Here is a 17,487-nt window from a genome sequence, read left to right on the forward strand (position 1 = left end):
TTTGATGGACAGCAATCTTCAAGTCATTACACAAATTTTTGATTGGATTCAGGTCGGGGCTCTGACTGGACCACTCAAGGACATTTACCTTTTTGTTCCTTAGCCACTCCAATGTAGCTTTGGCTGTGTGCTTTGGGTCGTTGTCATGCTGGAAGGTGAACTTCAGTTCCAGTTTCAGCTTTCTTGCAGAGGGCAGCAATTTGTCTTCAAGGACTTCTCTGTACTTTGCTCCACTCATTTTCCCTTCTATCCTGACAAGTGCCCCAGTCCCTGCCGATGAGAAACATCCCCATAACATGATGCTGCCACCACCATGCTTCACAGTAGGGATGGCGTTCTTTGGGTGATGCGCTGTGTTGGGTTTGCGGCAAACATAATGCTTTGCATTTAGGCCACAAAGTTCCATTTTAGTTTCGTCAGACCACAAAACTTTTTGCCACATGGCTACAGAATTTTTTGCATACTTCAAACGGGATTCAAGGTGGGCTTTCTTGAGTAATGGCTTCCTTCTTGCCACACTACCATACAGGCCAGATTTGTGGAGTACTTGGGATATTGTTGTCGCATGCACACTTTGACCAGTCTTGGCCATAAAAGCCTGGAGCTCTTGCAAAGTTGCCATTGGCCTCTTGGTAGCCTGTCTGATCAGCCTCCTTCTTGCTCGGTCATCCAGTTTGGAGGGACGGCCTGATCTAGGCAGGGTCTTGGTGATGCCATACACCTTCCACTTCTTAATAATCGTCTTGACCATGCTCCAAGGGATATTCAAGGCCTTTGATATTTTTATACCCATCCCCTGATCTGTGCCTTTCAACAACAAGTTCTTTTGAAAGTGCCTTGGTGCTTAAGGTTGAGTCTTTGCTTTGAAATGCACTACCCAGCAGAGGGAACCTACAGGTTGCTGCTGAATTTATCCTGAAATCACGTGAATCACTGCAATTTAACACAGCTGGAGGCCACTTAACTTGGTATGTGATTTTAAAGGCTATTGGTTACACGTGAGCTAATTTAGGATTGCTATTACAAGGGGGGTGGACACTTATCCAACCAAGATATTTCAGTTTTTATTTTTTATTAATTTTCTACAAATTTCTAGATTTTTTTTTTCACTTGGAAGTTGTGGGGTAGGACGTGTAGATAAATGAAAAAAATATATATTTTAATGCTTTTTAATTCCAGGCTATAAGGCAGCAAAAGGTGAACATTTTGGGGGTGTAGACTTTCTATAGGCACTCACACACACACAAACACACATCTATAATAATATATTCTATATATTATATATATATTATATATATATATATATATATATATATATATATATATATATATATATATATATACCGTTATATCCTATATCTATATATATATAGACAATATGCCTGTCACTATTCTCTATTCCGTTGAAGCCAGCTATCTAACCTACGCCCTTGATGTCGTAAGTCCTTGAAATAAATTCAAATCAGTTTTCTGGGAGGTAGTAGTGAGGAACAGTTTACCTAACGGACGTTGACTGATATCCCTCAGGAAAAATGCACAAATAATACAAAATAAATATATATTAAAAAAAAACTTGATTTATTTTTGCTAGCTAGATTATTTTATTTGCATGCTTTTTTCAACTGCCACTATCTTATTTTCTTTTGGAATTGGAATTGGAATACCTGAAGTTTATAGATAAGCTTTAAGTTCAAGTTTGAGGATGTTGTTTTTTGTTCTTAGAAATTGTGATATGGACCATAGAGCCAGTGTAGTGTTAAAATGGTACATCGACAGATTTTGGTACAGGTGCAATCAATTGCGATCTGATGGGTGTTTTCCTATTGTCAAACAACAGGTACATTTACCATTAATTATACGTTATTTTTTTGCAGATTTAAACTGTAAGCAGACAATCAATTTCTCTAAAATGAAAAAAACAAGTCACAAGAAGTCCACCGCAAAGTTGCGCAAGTAAAAAAAAAATGTGCAAGACCCAATGTATTGCATATAATAAATATTTGCATACTATTTTCTTATTGGTGGAACAATGTGATAAATTACATTATAAACTATGTAAAAGACTAGAAAATCTAGTCTAGATAAATTCAATTAAAAGAAATATGTAAAAGATAGAAAACAGCATTACATACCAGATTTCAATGGCCACTTTCTTAGTGGGAGCACAGTGCGCTGAGTACCACTTTTTAATGCATACCTGAAAATAACACGACACAGGTAAGAAATGAAAGTTACTTTTATCTCTGACTATCTACTTTTACTTCAATTCGGGTAAAATCTGCCAATCTGATTTAGACATTGCCAGAGCTCTGTCTGTCTGTGTGTGTGTGTGTGTGTGTGTGTGTGTGTAGTGTTCTTAACAAGTAAATTTAGTATTTTGTTTTTCATAACAGAAACAGTATGTTTCACTTTCATTGCATTTGCACTTTTATTAAGTCTGTAATACAATGATGCATTTATGAGGTTGTGATTCATTCATTTTGATTTCAGATAATGTGTTTTTTATGTTTTCTCGTTTACACAAAAACATATTTATGTATTTCCCCTTTGTGTAGGTTCATGATGGACTAAAAACAAGTTCACACAGACAGATTTCTAGGTTGGTGCTGACAGCGTATTGTTATTGTGTTTCACACAGACAGATTTCTAGGTTGGTGCTGACAGCGTATTGTTATTGTGTTATTTTCATTTTGGTAAATGAAGTGGTTATAGGTTATTCTTTTTTTGCTATCAGTCAGTTCTTCTATCATATCAGTCTGATATATCTGCCTATTTGATGGTAGGCAATTTTTGATTTGAGACTTTCTTTAGTGCTTAGATTTACACTGAATTTTCCAGGCAAATTCATTGACGTTACTTGCAAACAGTGATGGAGTCAAAAAGTGGAGATTAGAAGCAAAGCACAGAATATTTAATCACACAGCGACTTTCAAATATAAAAACATAAGCAAGGTTACAAACGAGAGGAGGCCATTCGGCCCATCTTGCTGGTTTGGTTGTTAGTAGCTTATTGATCCCACAATCTCATCAAGCAGCTTCTTGAAGGATCCCAGGGTGTCAGCTTCAACAACATTACTGTCCCCTGGGTCGACATTGTCGATACCTTTCAGAATTTTGAATGTTTGAATCAGATTGCTGCATAGTCTTCTTAGTTCAAGACTGAATAGATTAAATTCTTTTAGCCTGTCTGCATATGACATGCCTCTTAAACCAGGAATAATTCTGTTCGCTCTTCTTTGTACTTTCTAGAACATCGATAACGTTTTTGTGGCAAGGTGACCTGATCTGAACACAATATTCTAGATGAGGTCTTACTAATGCATTGTAAAGTTTTAGCTGTACAGTACTTCCCTTGATTTAAATTCAACATTTTTCACTATATATCCAAGCATTTTGCTGGCCTTTTTTATAGCTTTCCCACATTGTCTAGATGAAGACATTTCTGTGTCAACATAAACGTCTAGGCGTCAGACCTAATATTTATACCTGTGGTACTCCACTGGTTACCTCGCTGCATTTTGAGGTTTCTCCTTTAATCAGTGCTTTCTGTTTTCTACATGTTAACCACTCCCTTATCCATGTGCATGCATTTTCTTCAATCCCTACTGCATTCAGTTTGAGAATTAACCTTTTATATGGGACTTTGTCAAAAGCTTTCTGGAAATCTAAATAAACTATGTCATATGCTTTGCAATTATCCATTATCGATGTTACATCCTCACAAAAATCAAGCAGGGTAGTTAGACATGATCGCCCTTTCCTAAGACCCTGCTGTCTCCCAGAATACCATATAGATAATTTTCTATTTTAAGAAGCTCTAAAAGTATGTTACTTATATGATTATGGGGTTCATGATTACGTGGGGGTGTATTTACTCTACAACCTAACTCACTTCCACCCAGCAAACATGCCCAATGGGCCCAGCAATGGCCCAACACGGGCAAAGATATTGGCCCATAACTGGCAGCCATTGTGGGGCCCATGTAGATTTGCACATTGTGGCCATTCTGGCCCCAAGTAACTGGCCCAGTGTGGGCTTCTACTATTGTGGCCCATGTTGGGCCACTGTGGGTTTCATGTGGGCAGTTACTTTTGACAGTAATTATATGAACATGTATTTGTGTGTGTGTGTGTGTGTGTGTGTGTGTGTGTGTGTGTGTGTGTGTGTGTGTGTGTGTGTGTGTGCCTGTATTTCAAGTATATAGTAATGTGATTTCTAAACTGTTTTACTATAATCCATGTATACTTTAAAATAGTAAGAATACAGTATGGGCTAGTATCTGTATTTGAAGCATTTGAAGTGCTGTTTTTCCAAAGTTGGCTTCACACATACCATTTAGGAGAACGTCAGCACTACACTTTTCATCATCTCCACCATAGATACTTGAGCAGGAGGATGTTGGGGGGTGAAATGTAGTTCTGAAGTTCGCTCAACTTAAACGATGAGCGCCAGTTTCGCGGTAGAATGTTCAGTTAGAGGTAAACTGAAAAGGCCTTTTTATTCACACCGGGTAAACTTGTGGGTAAGTGCGATATGTTTTTATTTTCACTAATTATTCTAAGTGTTAACAGATCAAACAGATACTGTGAAACAATTCACAAATTGTCTAGCTACAGCATTGAAGCATTTCAAGCCCTTTCTGTTACCCCAGGAAGCCTTTTCAGTTTACTTCAGAGACTGAACATTCTACTGTGAAACTGGCGCTCATCTTTTAAGTCAGAGCAACTCATAAATCACCTGCTCAAGTATCTGTGGTAGGGATGATGGGGAATGTAGTGCGTTTCAAACTATTTTAATTCATGCCAGATATGCGTTTAAGTCCACAGTAACGAATATCGAACATCAAGCTAACTCCACCAGTCCTCCCCTCCTGTACTTAAAAAAGACTGCTAAATATGCTACACTGACACATTTGACAAAAAGGCACTTGAACAGCTGCCGTTATTTAACACTGCACACAAATTACGATATCATAATTTACAGTTTTCAAGTTATAGTGCTTTACATTTACTAATTAAATTATTCAGTATCCTACCTTGAAAAACGTTGGCTCTTTTTTTAATAATAAAAAAATCTAACTATCTAAATGCCTCTCTAAATCTAAGCATCTTAAACTACATATATCTTATCTATATTCTATTAAATCTATCTATCTATTCTAGTAAGACATTCTCAATCCCTTGATCTGTCCTCCTCTCTCCAACTGTCGCCAATGTCTGCGAATTCGCTCGAACTTCAACTTGATTTAAGCAACTGGAGACGAACTCGCACGTGCGCCGCGTGCACGCGCCCCTCCCTCTTTCATACTCACATTTATAATAACTATTCATGTCCTGTCAGTTCTGTGAATTACCTTATAGTTGTTATTTTTCTTTTGAAATTATATATATAATATATTAATTGAAATCTTAAAGAATACACAAAAATACACTTACATTAAATTAAGTTAACGTTACACTTATTTAACAAGCTTAGCCTGTTTAATAATGCTTGTGATCACAACACATTTGCAATGTTGAGTCAGCGAGGGCCAATTATTTTTTTTTAAATGGGAAAAGCGGAGCTCAATGAACAAGGCCTAGGAAAAAGCCTTTAAAATAGAAAGTAACATATATAATGTATGTATCATTGTAATTTAGTCTTATTTGAAGTACATTTGTTGCCGTTATCTTGTAGTGTTATTTTATAGTGTTAGTGCTTTTGCACATTTTTTTTCTACCGTAGCTTCGGTTTTAGTGTGTACTGGCCCAGCATTGGCCCAACATTGTCTTAGCTATGGTGGCTGTATTCTGCTGAACCCGAATTGGGCCAGTGCAGGTTTTTTATGGGCTGAACGTGCCCACAATGCCCATGTTTTGCCCTCATGGGCCCAATACCTACATGTTTGCTGGGGCAATTTCTTATTCTTACTATGACTGGCAGCAAAGACAGAGTTTCAGTTTTGGTTGTATTTCTGTCAGCATGCTTCAGCAAGCACACAGTATCTAACAGAGACATTTTATTTACACAGAGAATTTTCGTGCTGATGGTCATAGCTTTTTTCTTTACAGTGTTGCTTGCTGTTGCAGTCAGTGCTGTTTTTTTCAAACTATCGCTCAGTAACGAGGTGCAAACAGCAGATTGGTTGGTTAGTGAGAGCGATTTGTTATTTCAGTCTATGTGAATGGCACATAATGAGATCGAAACAGCTGAGTTTGCCCAAAATATACGGTGTATAAACAATGCCTTTGTTATTGAAATCAATAGGAGTGGAAAACGGCAAACTCGAAATAACCCTGCACGGTGTAAATTCTGGATACTGTAACTGTAATATTACTTGAGAACACCAGGGAGCGGGGAATAAAGAGACGTGCTGTGTGAAAAAAGAAACTGTAAGTTTTGTACTTGTAAACTGTGTGTGTGTGTGATATAAGTGTTGTGTTGGACTGGTAAGCAGCTTAGCTGTCCAGTGTGTTCAGTAAAGTTTAGTTAGTGCTCTGAGGGGAGTTGTTTTTTTGTTTTTCATTTTCTTTTATTTTCTGTACATAATAAAAGTGTTTTAGTGTTATAAACAGGGGAGGGGGTGGGGGCTTCGTGGAACACATAGCAACACACATCCGACTAAAATACAAAATAAAATATCTCTCTCTATAGTGCTCATATAGTGAAGCAAAAATGTAACTTTCCGTGAATTAACCATGCATAAAGCACCATGTAATCACACAAAAAAAAAAAAAATAATAATTTGCAGTTTTTAAACTATAAATAGCCTGGCTAAATGGCGGTCGGGAGTTCAGATCGAACTGACAGACAAGCAAACCAAGTGCGAGCAGGTTGGGAGAGGGGAAGAGGGAATGGGCTCCCCCCAGGTTCGGCGGCCGAGCGGGGCTGAAGCAAAGCTGAAGCGTCTCTTCTCATGGAGAAAGCTGCGTCTCCTCTCACAGCAAACAAAGTAAATACATTAGGAAAGATAACCATGTAATAGGCCTTTCAGATTTGTCCTTTTTGTTTTTCATTTTTTAAATGGTGTTTAGGGTGTTATTCATGCTTGAAAGGGGCTTTCTAAATTGCTTTTTTTGTTGCTCTAGCCCGATCGTGTCAAAGAAGGGCTATCTGCACTTCTTGGAGCCACACACCAACGGCTGGGTAAAGCGTTTTGTGGTGGTGCGCCGCCCATATGTCTACATCTACAACACTGACAAGGACAGCGTTGAGCGTGCCATCCTGAACCTGTCTTCTGCGCAGGTTGAGTACAGCGAGGACCAGCAGGCTATGTTGAAGGTGACAGGACATACTTGCTAGACAGTAGTTAATGTGTATGCAGTCCCCATTATATGTCAGGTTCTTGCAGGGTTATTTAATATGTGTATATAAGTCCCAATTGTCCATCAGTGCAAATTTTAACCCAGCAATTGTATTAATTTAAACTAGACATAAACAAGTCTATTGTGCCTGTACCTTGCTGGAGAGTTCTTAACTCATTATTTTATGCTTTGACAAATGTTGGAAAAATTTAATTGAAATTCTAGTAACATATTATTGACTAATAGAGGTGCCGCATTCAAGTTTTTAAGAAAGTGGTGCTTGCTGTTTGGAACTCTCTGCCATTGGTCCCAGTAACACCAAAATGATGCAGATTTAAAGAAGCTACTCTGCCACAAATAAACACTAAATATATCAATTAAAAGGAACAGTATACTTGAAAAGCAGACACTGGAAATCGTGCCAGCGCTCTTGGCTTGGGTTTCTTCTGTTAAACAAAATAATTATATTTAAGCTAGTGAGACAGGTGGTTTTAGACAGTACTATTATGATTTCATTTAAGCTAGTGAGATAGGTGGTTTTAGACAGTACTATTATGTTTTCATTTAAGCAAGTGAGCCAGGTGGTTTTAGACAGTACTATTATGTTTCATCTTTGAAAGCCATCCTGAAATAATATTATGTACAGCTTTCCTGTACTGCCCCTCTGAATCATGCTTTCATGTGAATTGTGAACTGGTATCTCATTAAATAAATATATCTGCACTCTGATAAAAAAAATAATATGTTAAGCCAGCATACAGTACTGTATATTATTTTTCCAATAGGGGTAACATTAGTAGTGTAAACATCTATGCACTTAAAATATATTGATGCTTGAAAAACTGTTCCTGCTGAAAACACTGTGTAACAAAAAAAAAAATGTTTTTTGTTCCTGGGTAGTAAGTGTTATTTCCTAATTGCTTATGCCTCAAAAGTATAGAACATGGCTATTATTCCCCACAAACTTTGCTTTTGTGACCAGGACAGTGATATTTCAAAATATCACTATTTCCAATGGGAAAATGGGCAAATGTGTGTCTTCTTGTTCACATAAAGTCAGAAAAAAACAACATATGAATCCAAATTAACATGTATTTATACTAAAGTAATACGAAAATGACTACAAAAGATTCAGAAGTGAGTAGTTTTTCGAGATTGTATTTGTACTGTATTTACAGTATAATCGTAAATCTCGAAAAACTACTCACTTCTGAATCTTTTGTAGTCATTTTCGTATTACTTTAGTATAAATACATGTTAATTTGGATTCATATGTTGTTTTTTTTCTGACTTTATGTGAACAAGAAGACACACATTTGCCCATTTTCCCATTGGAAATAGTGATATTTTGAAATATCACTGTCCTGGTCACAAAAGCAAAGTTTGTGGGGAATAATAGCCATGTTCTATACTTTTGAGGCATAAGCAATTAGGAAATAACACTTACTACCAAGGAACAAAAATTGTGTTACGTAGTGAAATGATATGAAATAATGTTACTGTATTACGCTTTGTCATTCACAAATCTGTAAATATCTGTAAATGTGTATCTATCTACAGTGCTTAATAGTAACTTAAAATCAAACAACAAAATGCTACACCAGTTAAGATATTTCTTTTGAATGTTACCTTGATCCGTTCTTTGGAATTGCAGACCCCAAACACGTTTGCAGTGTGCACTGAGCATCGTGGGATACTGCTCCAAGCAAACAACGAAAAAGACATGCATGACTGGCTGTACGCATTCAACCCCCTTCTGGCCGGATCTATCAGGTAATGACACAAATCTGTACCTGTGCTGCATGTGGAAAAGGTAATGGAGGTAACGTTTTGTATAAGACATGCAATATTAAAAAATGAGACACCTTGCCATTTCATTGTTCCAAGAGTGGATTTCTAACAGCGGATTGAAGGTATCAGAGTCCTTCAACTGATTTAAACAGTGGTGAATCTACCGCTGTTATTTAAATCATTCAAATAAGGGGTCAGTATTTATAACACTGTGTGAAATTACATGATTTCAGGATTGTCCCTCATGTTATATTTAAAAGGACATTGTTTTTAGATCTGCTACTACTTAGATTAATTGAATAGTCCAGTAGATATTGCTTAACCTGCTAAAATAGTGTTGAACAGGGGTCTCCAACCTTTTTACTATGAAGAGCTGCATCTGATTTGCGAGCCACTCCTCAAAGAACTCCAAGCAAAAAATTAAGAAAAATTGCATTATTTTTTATTTATTTATTTATTTATTTATTTTAATTTAGTAATTGACGATTATTTTATTATTTTTTCCCAATTTGGCATAGCCAATTAGCCGATTGCTTTTTTTCACACTGCAGACCCACTTCAGAGCTACAGCATCAGAGGACATCGCAGCTCTGGGCAGCTTACAGACAAGCCCTCAGGTGCATAGCCAGACTACAGGGGTCACTGGTGTGTGGTGAGCCGAGGACACCCTGGCTGACCTAAGCCCCACCCCCTGGGCAGTGCTCGGCCAATTGTGCGCCGACCCCTGGGAGTTCCTGTCTACGGTTGGCAATAGAATGGCCTGGATTCGAACCGCCGACTCCAGGCTATAGGGCTCGTCCTGCACTCCACTCGGAGTGCCTTTACCAGATGCTCCACTAGGGAACCCTGAAAAATGTTATTCTTACCTAGATTTCACTGTGAGACTTGACACTGCATGCTGTCTACCAGCATCAGACACTGGATATCTTGCTTTCAACTGAATATCACTTGGAGGTTAAGAATCTCCATTTCCAGTTCAACACAATCCAAATTAAACAATGACCCCACTTGTTCAGAAATGTCACTTACATCCACATGCATAAAGGTATTCGAAGCAAACATTACACAAGGTTCCAGATGCTGAAAATCATGAAATCTGTCATTGAATTCTTGCCTCAGTCTGGTCAAGAGATTGGAGTATTTACTGGTTCTGGTCAAGAGATCACAGTATTTTCTGGGTCTGGTCAAGAGATCACAGTATTTATTGGTACAATTTATATGGTACAGTACAATTTTAGTTCTCCTTTAGCGGTTCGCTTGCAACCATAACAAAGGAACAGATCGCTTAGCCACATCCCCTTGCTTAGCGAGTGCAACCATTTCTCCAATCTGTCGTTGCCACATCATTTCCCTTCTGGGGCAATGACTTGGTGTACCATAGCTCCGCCCCCTTTCTAAATGGCTAACTTCCACCTTTCCATGGAATGAATTATCAGACCATCCAGTCCGGGGCGCTCTGTTCCCTTTACACTGCGCCCTCACAGATTGGGAGGGAGATTTATAACCAAGATTCAATCTTTCTCTGTCACACTGACACAAGAGAAAGAGATCGACGCAGTACTCTCCTTCTGCTAAGCCACCATATTTCAGAGTGAAGCAAAACATCACCATACTCAGCGGAAACTTCACTGAGTAATGTTTTGAAGGTGTTGTAGGGCTTTAGCTCAAATTGAGTTAACTATTTTTACAACAGGAGTCATAACGTGGTCAAATCCCATTATTGCCGCAAAGTGCCTGTTGATATAAAATACAATAGTATTTGAGGAAAACGTAGGAAATCGGGGTCTGTCATGCAGCATACTATGAAGCCCACGTGACATCGAGTGATTTGTGGGACCTCCATCCGTTGTTACTGATACAAATTTTTCGAGTGGTATGTTCTTTCTAACAAAATAACTTTTAATTGCAATAATATCAAAAACTCTTTAACGCTAAAGTCCTCAAACACCATTTGAACAAATACAACCAGCTGAGCAGTGCCGCTCGAGCTAACAGATTCATCACAGTATTGAAAACCACTGACAACAACATAAATCCCAGTCTAACTGTTCACAGACATCTTCGGATAATACAGATACTCTCTTTGCTACAGTGTTAGCTCACAGTTGCACGTCAGTATAGCAGACATTATTTCTGACTTTGAATAACAATTCATCCATGATATTCATTGGACCCTTTACCAATCAGTAAATGCTGTCTTGTTTTTTGCTAGAAAGAAAGCAACTTGGAAAGAGGCTTCTGTTACAGCATTTGCTTTTAAGTTCTGTTGTGTAGTGCCTCTCAACATTGCTGTTTTTACCAACAGCAACTCCCGCACCACAAATCAGGCAAATGTATTTATATTTTGAATACTTGATTTTCAACAAAGGAGTCAATCGCCTTAGCCGCTTCTCCCTGGGTCTCACATTCCACTGAAGGAAAAGAAGACAGTACTTTGCTTGTTGTAAGCATTGTATTGTATCATTTCCAAGTGGAAGTAGGACATGAGACCAGGTCATGATTTTAGCTATTTTCGTATCTGATTCTATTCCCACTGATTTCAGAACAGATTTGAGACACTTTTAGAACCACATTCCCAGAATCACTTTTAGACCCACTTCTCTCTCATTTTCTTACCATTTTATGAACTCTTTTAGAATATTTATTTTTCAGTCAGCATTCTTCAGACCTTGTTCCAGTCTTTTGAATTAAACCTCAACACATTTTGATTGGATCATTGAATTCATGTGTGGTGTTTAATGTCACGCAACGTGCTTAAACGCTGGCCACTCCTTGGTCTTGCCCACAGCTCGTGATTGACAGTTCACTCCAATGCCTGTTTGCAGAGATCTCAGTTCATGATTGCGCAAAACATTAACTTGCAACTTTCTTAAACAAGTTTAAACAGTGTATATTACATCCAGCAATAACCTGATTTTACTGCACTGTCCGCTACACCCCAGTGGTTGCTGGGTTTTGTTCACAAAAAAAAATCTAGTTTGGTATTATCTGCAACTCTTTCTGTAGCAGTGTACTTAAAATTTGAAGGTTTGAAGATAGATAACACACAATTGAGCCTGATCTTCACTAAACAGTACATGCCTCAGTGTTAGGGTGGACACAATTGTAGTCTAAGTCAGTCATAGATAGGGACAACCACTCGAACCATATTAAAAAAAATATATATATAAAGTATAAAATATATCAGAGCTGATAGCAGCCAGAAGATTCTAAAACGTTGTAATCTTCTAAAAATTTAAAAATCCAAAAAATCTTTTTTTTAATTTTTTTTTTGCAGATCAAAGCTCTCGAGGAGAAGAACTGGACAGATGAGGATCTGAATAGCCAATCACTTTTCTCTCCCTCTCCACCTTTCAGAAAAAAATGACTAACTTTATATATAGATCACCTGATTGAACACACCAGTCCTATGATGTTCAGTCTGTTCTGTAACCTGCTTGCTCTTGCACATGCTCAGTTTACCACTGTCAAACCAAGAAGAAAAAACCCAGGGCTTTTATATTTGTTGTCTGCCAGAGGCGGTCTCTGACTCGGTTTTTTGCGGGATTTTTTTTTTTTTTTTTGGGGGGGGGGGGGGGTCTGAATGAGTTAGGTAGGTTGTATACAGTTTCAGCACCCACCCCAGCCAGTTTTCCTCTGGTCTCTAGTCCGGAAGAGCTGCTTTGGTTCCTCCCTGTTGAAAAAGGGGTGTTCAGGAGTGTCAGCCCCCCTCCTTCACTGTACATGCAGGTAAGGGACTTTAGGCTCACCCTGTCATTCCCCCATCCCAAGAATTACTCCTTCTTAATACTTACAATTTTGAAAGAAAAATATTTTTGAAGAAATGTATCAAGCTTGATGAATGATACACTGAAAGTGGCTGACACACAGAAGAGGTATACCACCTACATCTTGGAACCAGTGTTCTATCGTCTATAACCTACAGAATGTTACACTTCTCTGGTTTCATCACAGCACCTGTGTCAGTGTTATACTAAACAACAAGTATTTTATCCAAAATTTAGCCAGTCCTGCTAGCAGTGTGTCTGTGCATGATGGTTATTTTTATTTTTTTGTTTGTTTTGTTGTTTTAAATGTAACTTTCAACTAATACTGCGCTCTCTAATCATTTAGCCAATCACAAGCCATGTATCTTCTGTAGACCTGTGCTGGCATTCTGTAAAAAAAAAAAAACCCTGGCTTTCATCCCTCGTAGGGTATGAGCCAAGATAACTTCCCTGTGTACAACATTTTGTGAAAGAGCGAGGTAACTGAAGATGCAGTAATACTAAGAAAGTCTTTGTCATGTCTTTTGTGTGAAAATAATTGAAAGTAGAACATTCATAATGAACTTGTTGCAGATTATTTAAAAATATATTTATTTATTGATCTCTATACTTGAGTATTTAATGGCATTTTGCACTTTTTTTTAATTAAGTATCTCATTACAGAACAAAACACATATATCGCCCAATGTGCTTGCAGTTTGCCCTAGAGCCAACGCTGAAGTGTCCTTGTTGTACAGTTTACAGTTGTTGACCAAAAAAAACAAACTTGAGCAGGATCTGGTGCAACACCTTATGTTTTAATAACTTTGCTTACAATACAGAAATTGTGAAAGAACAACAAAAAACTTAATTTGGAAATTATCGTTTCCAAATTTCCAATGGCCTAACAAGAAAGTGCTATCAGAAGAGGTAAGAGTTAAAAAGCTGTGAAGTTGTCACAGGATTCGTTTCTTGGTTATCGAAGGATATTTCTGAGAGGCATGTAAAATCAGTTGGGGAAATAAACATGGATGTATAATGATAGCTACACATATAAGGAATATGTGTGAATTCCTTAGTCTGTAACTAAGCCGATCCAATTGCAAAATAAACCAAGCACTAATATGGCTGTTGTAAAGATTTGAAAGGGATATGTTTTATTGTCTATAAATGCTTCCATTAAATTAAACCGATCAGTTGCGGAGCATTTAAGGTGTTACATTTTCGGTCCAAATTGTTTGTTGTTCTTGCATAAAGTGGAGACTTGAGTCATACATTCAGGTACAGTATAACACCTTTAAACCACTCTGGGAACAAAGTATGTTTAAAACTACTATATTATATATAACAACAGAGCTTATGCTAATGTAGAAGTTGCAACATAGTTCTCCAAAAGAGAAGAATACCTTCTAATTCCCTTGTTTGAAGCCTAGCTCCTTATCTGAATCTTCTTGTTCTGAGCTAGGCCTGCCACACGTTTGCCTTTAGCTTTGCATTATTTTGGTGTTCAACTATGGGACAACTATGCATGAAGTACAGCTCCTATTGTATCAGTGAGCGACAGCATTAAACTTTCACATCTAAACTAGGTCCACCTTCTAATGAATTTGATTTCCCCTGGCTCTCCTTTTTCGTTTTATTTTCTTATGTTTGTATCTTTTTACTGTGGGTGGGAGGGGGGCTATAAACCATTATAAAAAAGCTGTAGCTTGGCTATCAAGTCATCCAGGGGCTATTAAAGACACTTTATCTGCAACAGGGAATAGTAGTATTGAGTAGCAGGTGCTGCCAATCCCAATCCTACAATAGTGGACAGTGCTTCAGTCACACAGCTGCAAGCGCACAGATGACATCACTTTTTTTTGCGGCCTGGATGTTTTTGTTTTTTTCTGAATCCTTCATAAAGTTTAGAAGCAGCTGCGGAAAGGTGTTTCTTTGAGTTTTCAAATTGTTCCTATGAACAGTGCAAGAATGAGTGTGCCTGAGGCTAGCCAACCTACAGAGCATGCTCAATTGTAAGCAATAACACCGTGAGCTCAGAGTAACAGCTATATCATCCAAGAGAATAAACTAATGGGATTTCAAGGAACACTTCTGACAGCTTGGAAGTTTTAATTAGAAGTTTAAGTTTTCACTGGCCTGGCAGATCGATCCTTTTTCTCTGAATTAGTAATACCAGACCACATCTAGTTTTTTTAATCCCTGCCTTCCCAGTTTAAAATTCAAAGATCAAGCCACAAGCTTGTAAGAGATGCCTGTAACCTGCAGTGCCTCCTAGTCAGGATTGAAAGAGAAAAGCAGGACACAATTCTACAGATTATTTAGGGCAGTGCTGATTACTGTGATACAGGGCTCTTCCTATCTTAATGCCTTTTTTGTTCATGTCAACTGAAAAATCCTAATTACATCAATTAAACCTCACAATAAATCAATCTGTTTGCCTTCACTACATATTTTGCTAAATTACTGTATTAATAGACCTTTGATCTATTTGAACACTTCGCAAAAATGCAAGGATATTCAATTCAAACTAGTGATGAACATATGGCCATTATTGGAGACAATAATATGATCCGCAACCATTTATATCAATTGAAAATGTCCCAAAAATATTTCATTCATCTTAAAAGTGGGTACAAGATTTCAGTTCATATATATATATATATATATATGTGGATAATCTTTGAACAGCCTTCATAGGAATAATCTGTCTCAACCACTTCCCCCCCTCCTCTCTCTCTGTGTTTGTGATGCTGATCTCCTAAGATTATCTCTGGCTATTGTTCTCATCCTAACGCCAGGTAGGAAACAAATGCAGTCAATATTGTGAGACCATTATGATTTCAGATGGGGCTATTTAAAGTGAACTTCAGTCTCTCAAACCTGCAACAAAGAAAATGGTTTACTTTTTTTTTAATTTGCTTTAAACTATCTTACAAAAACGTGTTACTGCTAACCTGTTGCATGCTATCTCAATAGATAACAATTTGCGTTTCTTATTGCAGTAACTTTTTAATGTAAGAAAGGACTAGTTTTAGTTACAAAGCTGCAAATTGTGAGACCTGTACAGCTTGTCACTGTTCACAGTGTGTCTGGCTTTAAGGTATTGGTTTGTAAAGAATGCATGGCAGTTTGTTTTTTTCTGTCTGGATCAGCACCAACAGCAGTCCCTGCAAGTAACACTGACTGAATAGCTTGTGTGGCCCCTGCTTCTGCTGCTGTTGTGACAGACAGCATTGCCTAGAAAACATGTTTACAAATGGCTGCTAGTTCTGAAATGTTTTACCATTTTCTTTTGCAAATAATAAAGCAGCCCATTCTTGAGTTTCCAGTGTAGGCATTACATGAAATAAATTACATACAGTGCTCCCAAAAATTAGCTAAAGTTCAATTCCTGTGCAAGGTCTGGCAGTTTATAAAATGCTAAAGAGTGAAAGCAGTCAGGTCCAGGCCTTTTCTCTGTGCGAGAAATGTAGGTTAAAAGAGGAAATGAAAGAAGGAATTCAGTATCAGAGAACACACTGCTGTTAGCTCCCATACCACAGCATCATGCACGTCCTTCTGTGATCACTGTCAACAGAGCTGACTGGAATCTGCACAGCAAAAGAGGCACATTTTTAATCCATTGAATTTCTGTGCTTCCATCTAATGTTAGTACCCAAGGATTCTTCCTAAACTCTGTACAACTAAAGACACTTTTTTTTTTGCTCTGTAAAAACATGATTGCTGTGAACAATGTATTATACAACTGTAACGCGTCTGTATCATCCCAAATGGGCTGTAGTTTAATCAATGTCTCAACATATTTGAGTGTTGGAGTCTTCAAATGTTTATGTATAATTAACTCCTTGTGGGATATTAAATAAATGTGGAACTTACACAACACTGGCTGTGCATGTCATTTTTCACCTGTTGAAATGTTACATTTTAAGAGTCCAGAATAAAAATCTGTACAACTATATGTAATTATTAGTGATGGGCAGCAATATCAATATTTTGATATGATATCGTTATTGTAATAACTTTTTAACATCACACACTAAAGTATTATTCAACCATTTTAATCCATTAATTGTTAAACTAATGTATTTTTAAAATGGGAACTTGCAGTATTATAAATGAGATGTACTTTTAAAACATCAAAACACATCTCAAAATAATGCAAAATTCGGCATGACACCGTACGTAATACTTTTAGAGGTGTTGTGAGCCAACATTTATACACAGAGCAGCTGAAGATTCAGTTACTTCCAAATTGGCTAGAAAATTATAACTTCGAAGTCTGTGTGCAGTATAGAAACATTTCGGTTTTGAGGTATCCACAACTAAGTGGGACAGTCACTGTTTTGAGAGGAGCTTTCCTAGGGTCCGTAGCCCGTGACAAACTGGGCAGTTCCACAGACTGATTTATGGGGAAGGCTGTGATCACCCTGGGGAGGAAAGCAAGGCTTGTACGCAATGATGCCCTGCTGCTATCGTCCCAAATCCACATACAGGAGCTGGGCACAAACAGTGCCTGTAGCTCAATGACCCGTTTTGAGGAGGTGATAGCCAAGAGAAAGGCTGTCTTCATAGACAGATGCTTCAACTATGTGGAGTGTATGGCCTCAAATGCGGCCTTCTTGAGAGCTTCCAGTACAACATCAAGGCTCCATTTGGGGAGAAT

General features: G+C 37.8%; 1 protein-coding gene across 28 annotated transcripts in view; it reads left to right on the plus strand.

The window, feature by feature from the left end:
• The window catches only part of LOC121326822 (kinesin-like protein KIF1A), a 160,454-nt gene extending 143,753 nt beyond the window's left edge, over positions 1 to 16,701 (plus strand). For all 28 annotated transcript variants that reach the window (XM_041270347.1, XM_041270351.1, XM_041270353.1 and 25 more), the window contains 3 exons: positions 7,069 to 7,261; positions 8,939 to 9,057; positions 12,353 to 16,701. In XM_041270347.1, coding sequence (XP_041126281.1) covers positions 7,069 to 7,261; positions 8,939 to 9,057; positions 12,353 to 12,395 — 355 coding nt within the window. In that variant the 3' untranslated portion in view covers positions 12,396 to 16,701. The remainder of the gene's footprint in view (positions 1 to 7,068; positions 7,262 to 8,938; positions 9,058 to 12,352) is intronic.
• The last annotated feature ends 786 nt before the right edge of the window (positions 16,702 to 17,487 follow it).

The sequence above is a fragment of the Polyodon spathula genome, chromosome 14 (genome assembly GCF_017654505.1).
Source record: "Polyodon spathula isolate WHYD16114869_AA chromosome 14, ASM1765450v1, whole genome shotgun sequence".
In the NCBI taxonomy this organism is placed as follows: Eukaryota; Metazoa; Chordata; class Actinopteri; order Acipenseriformes; family Polyodontidae; genus Polyodon; species Polyodon spathula.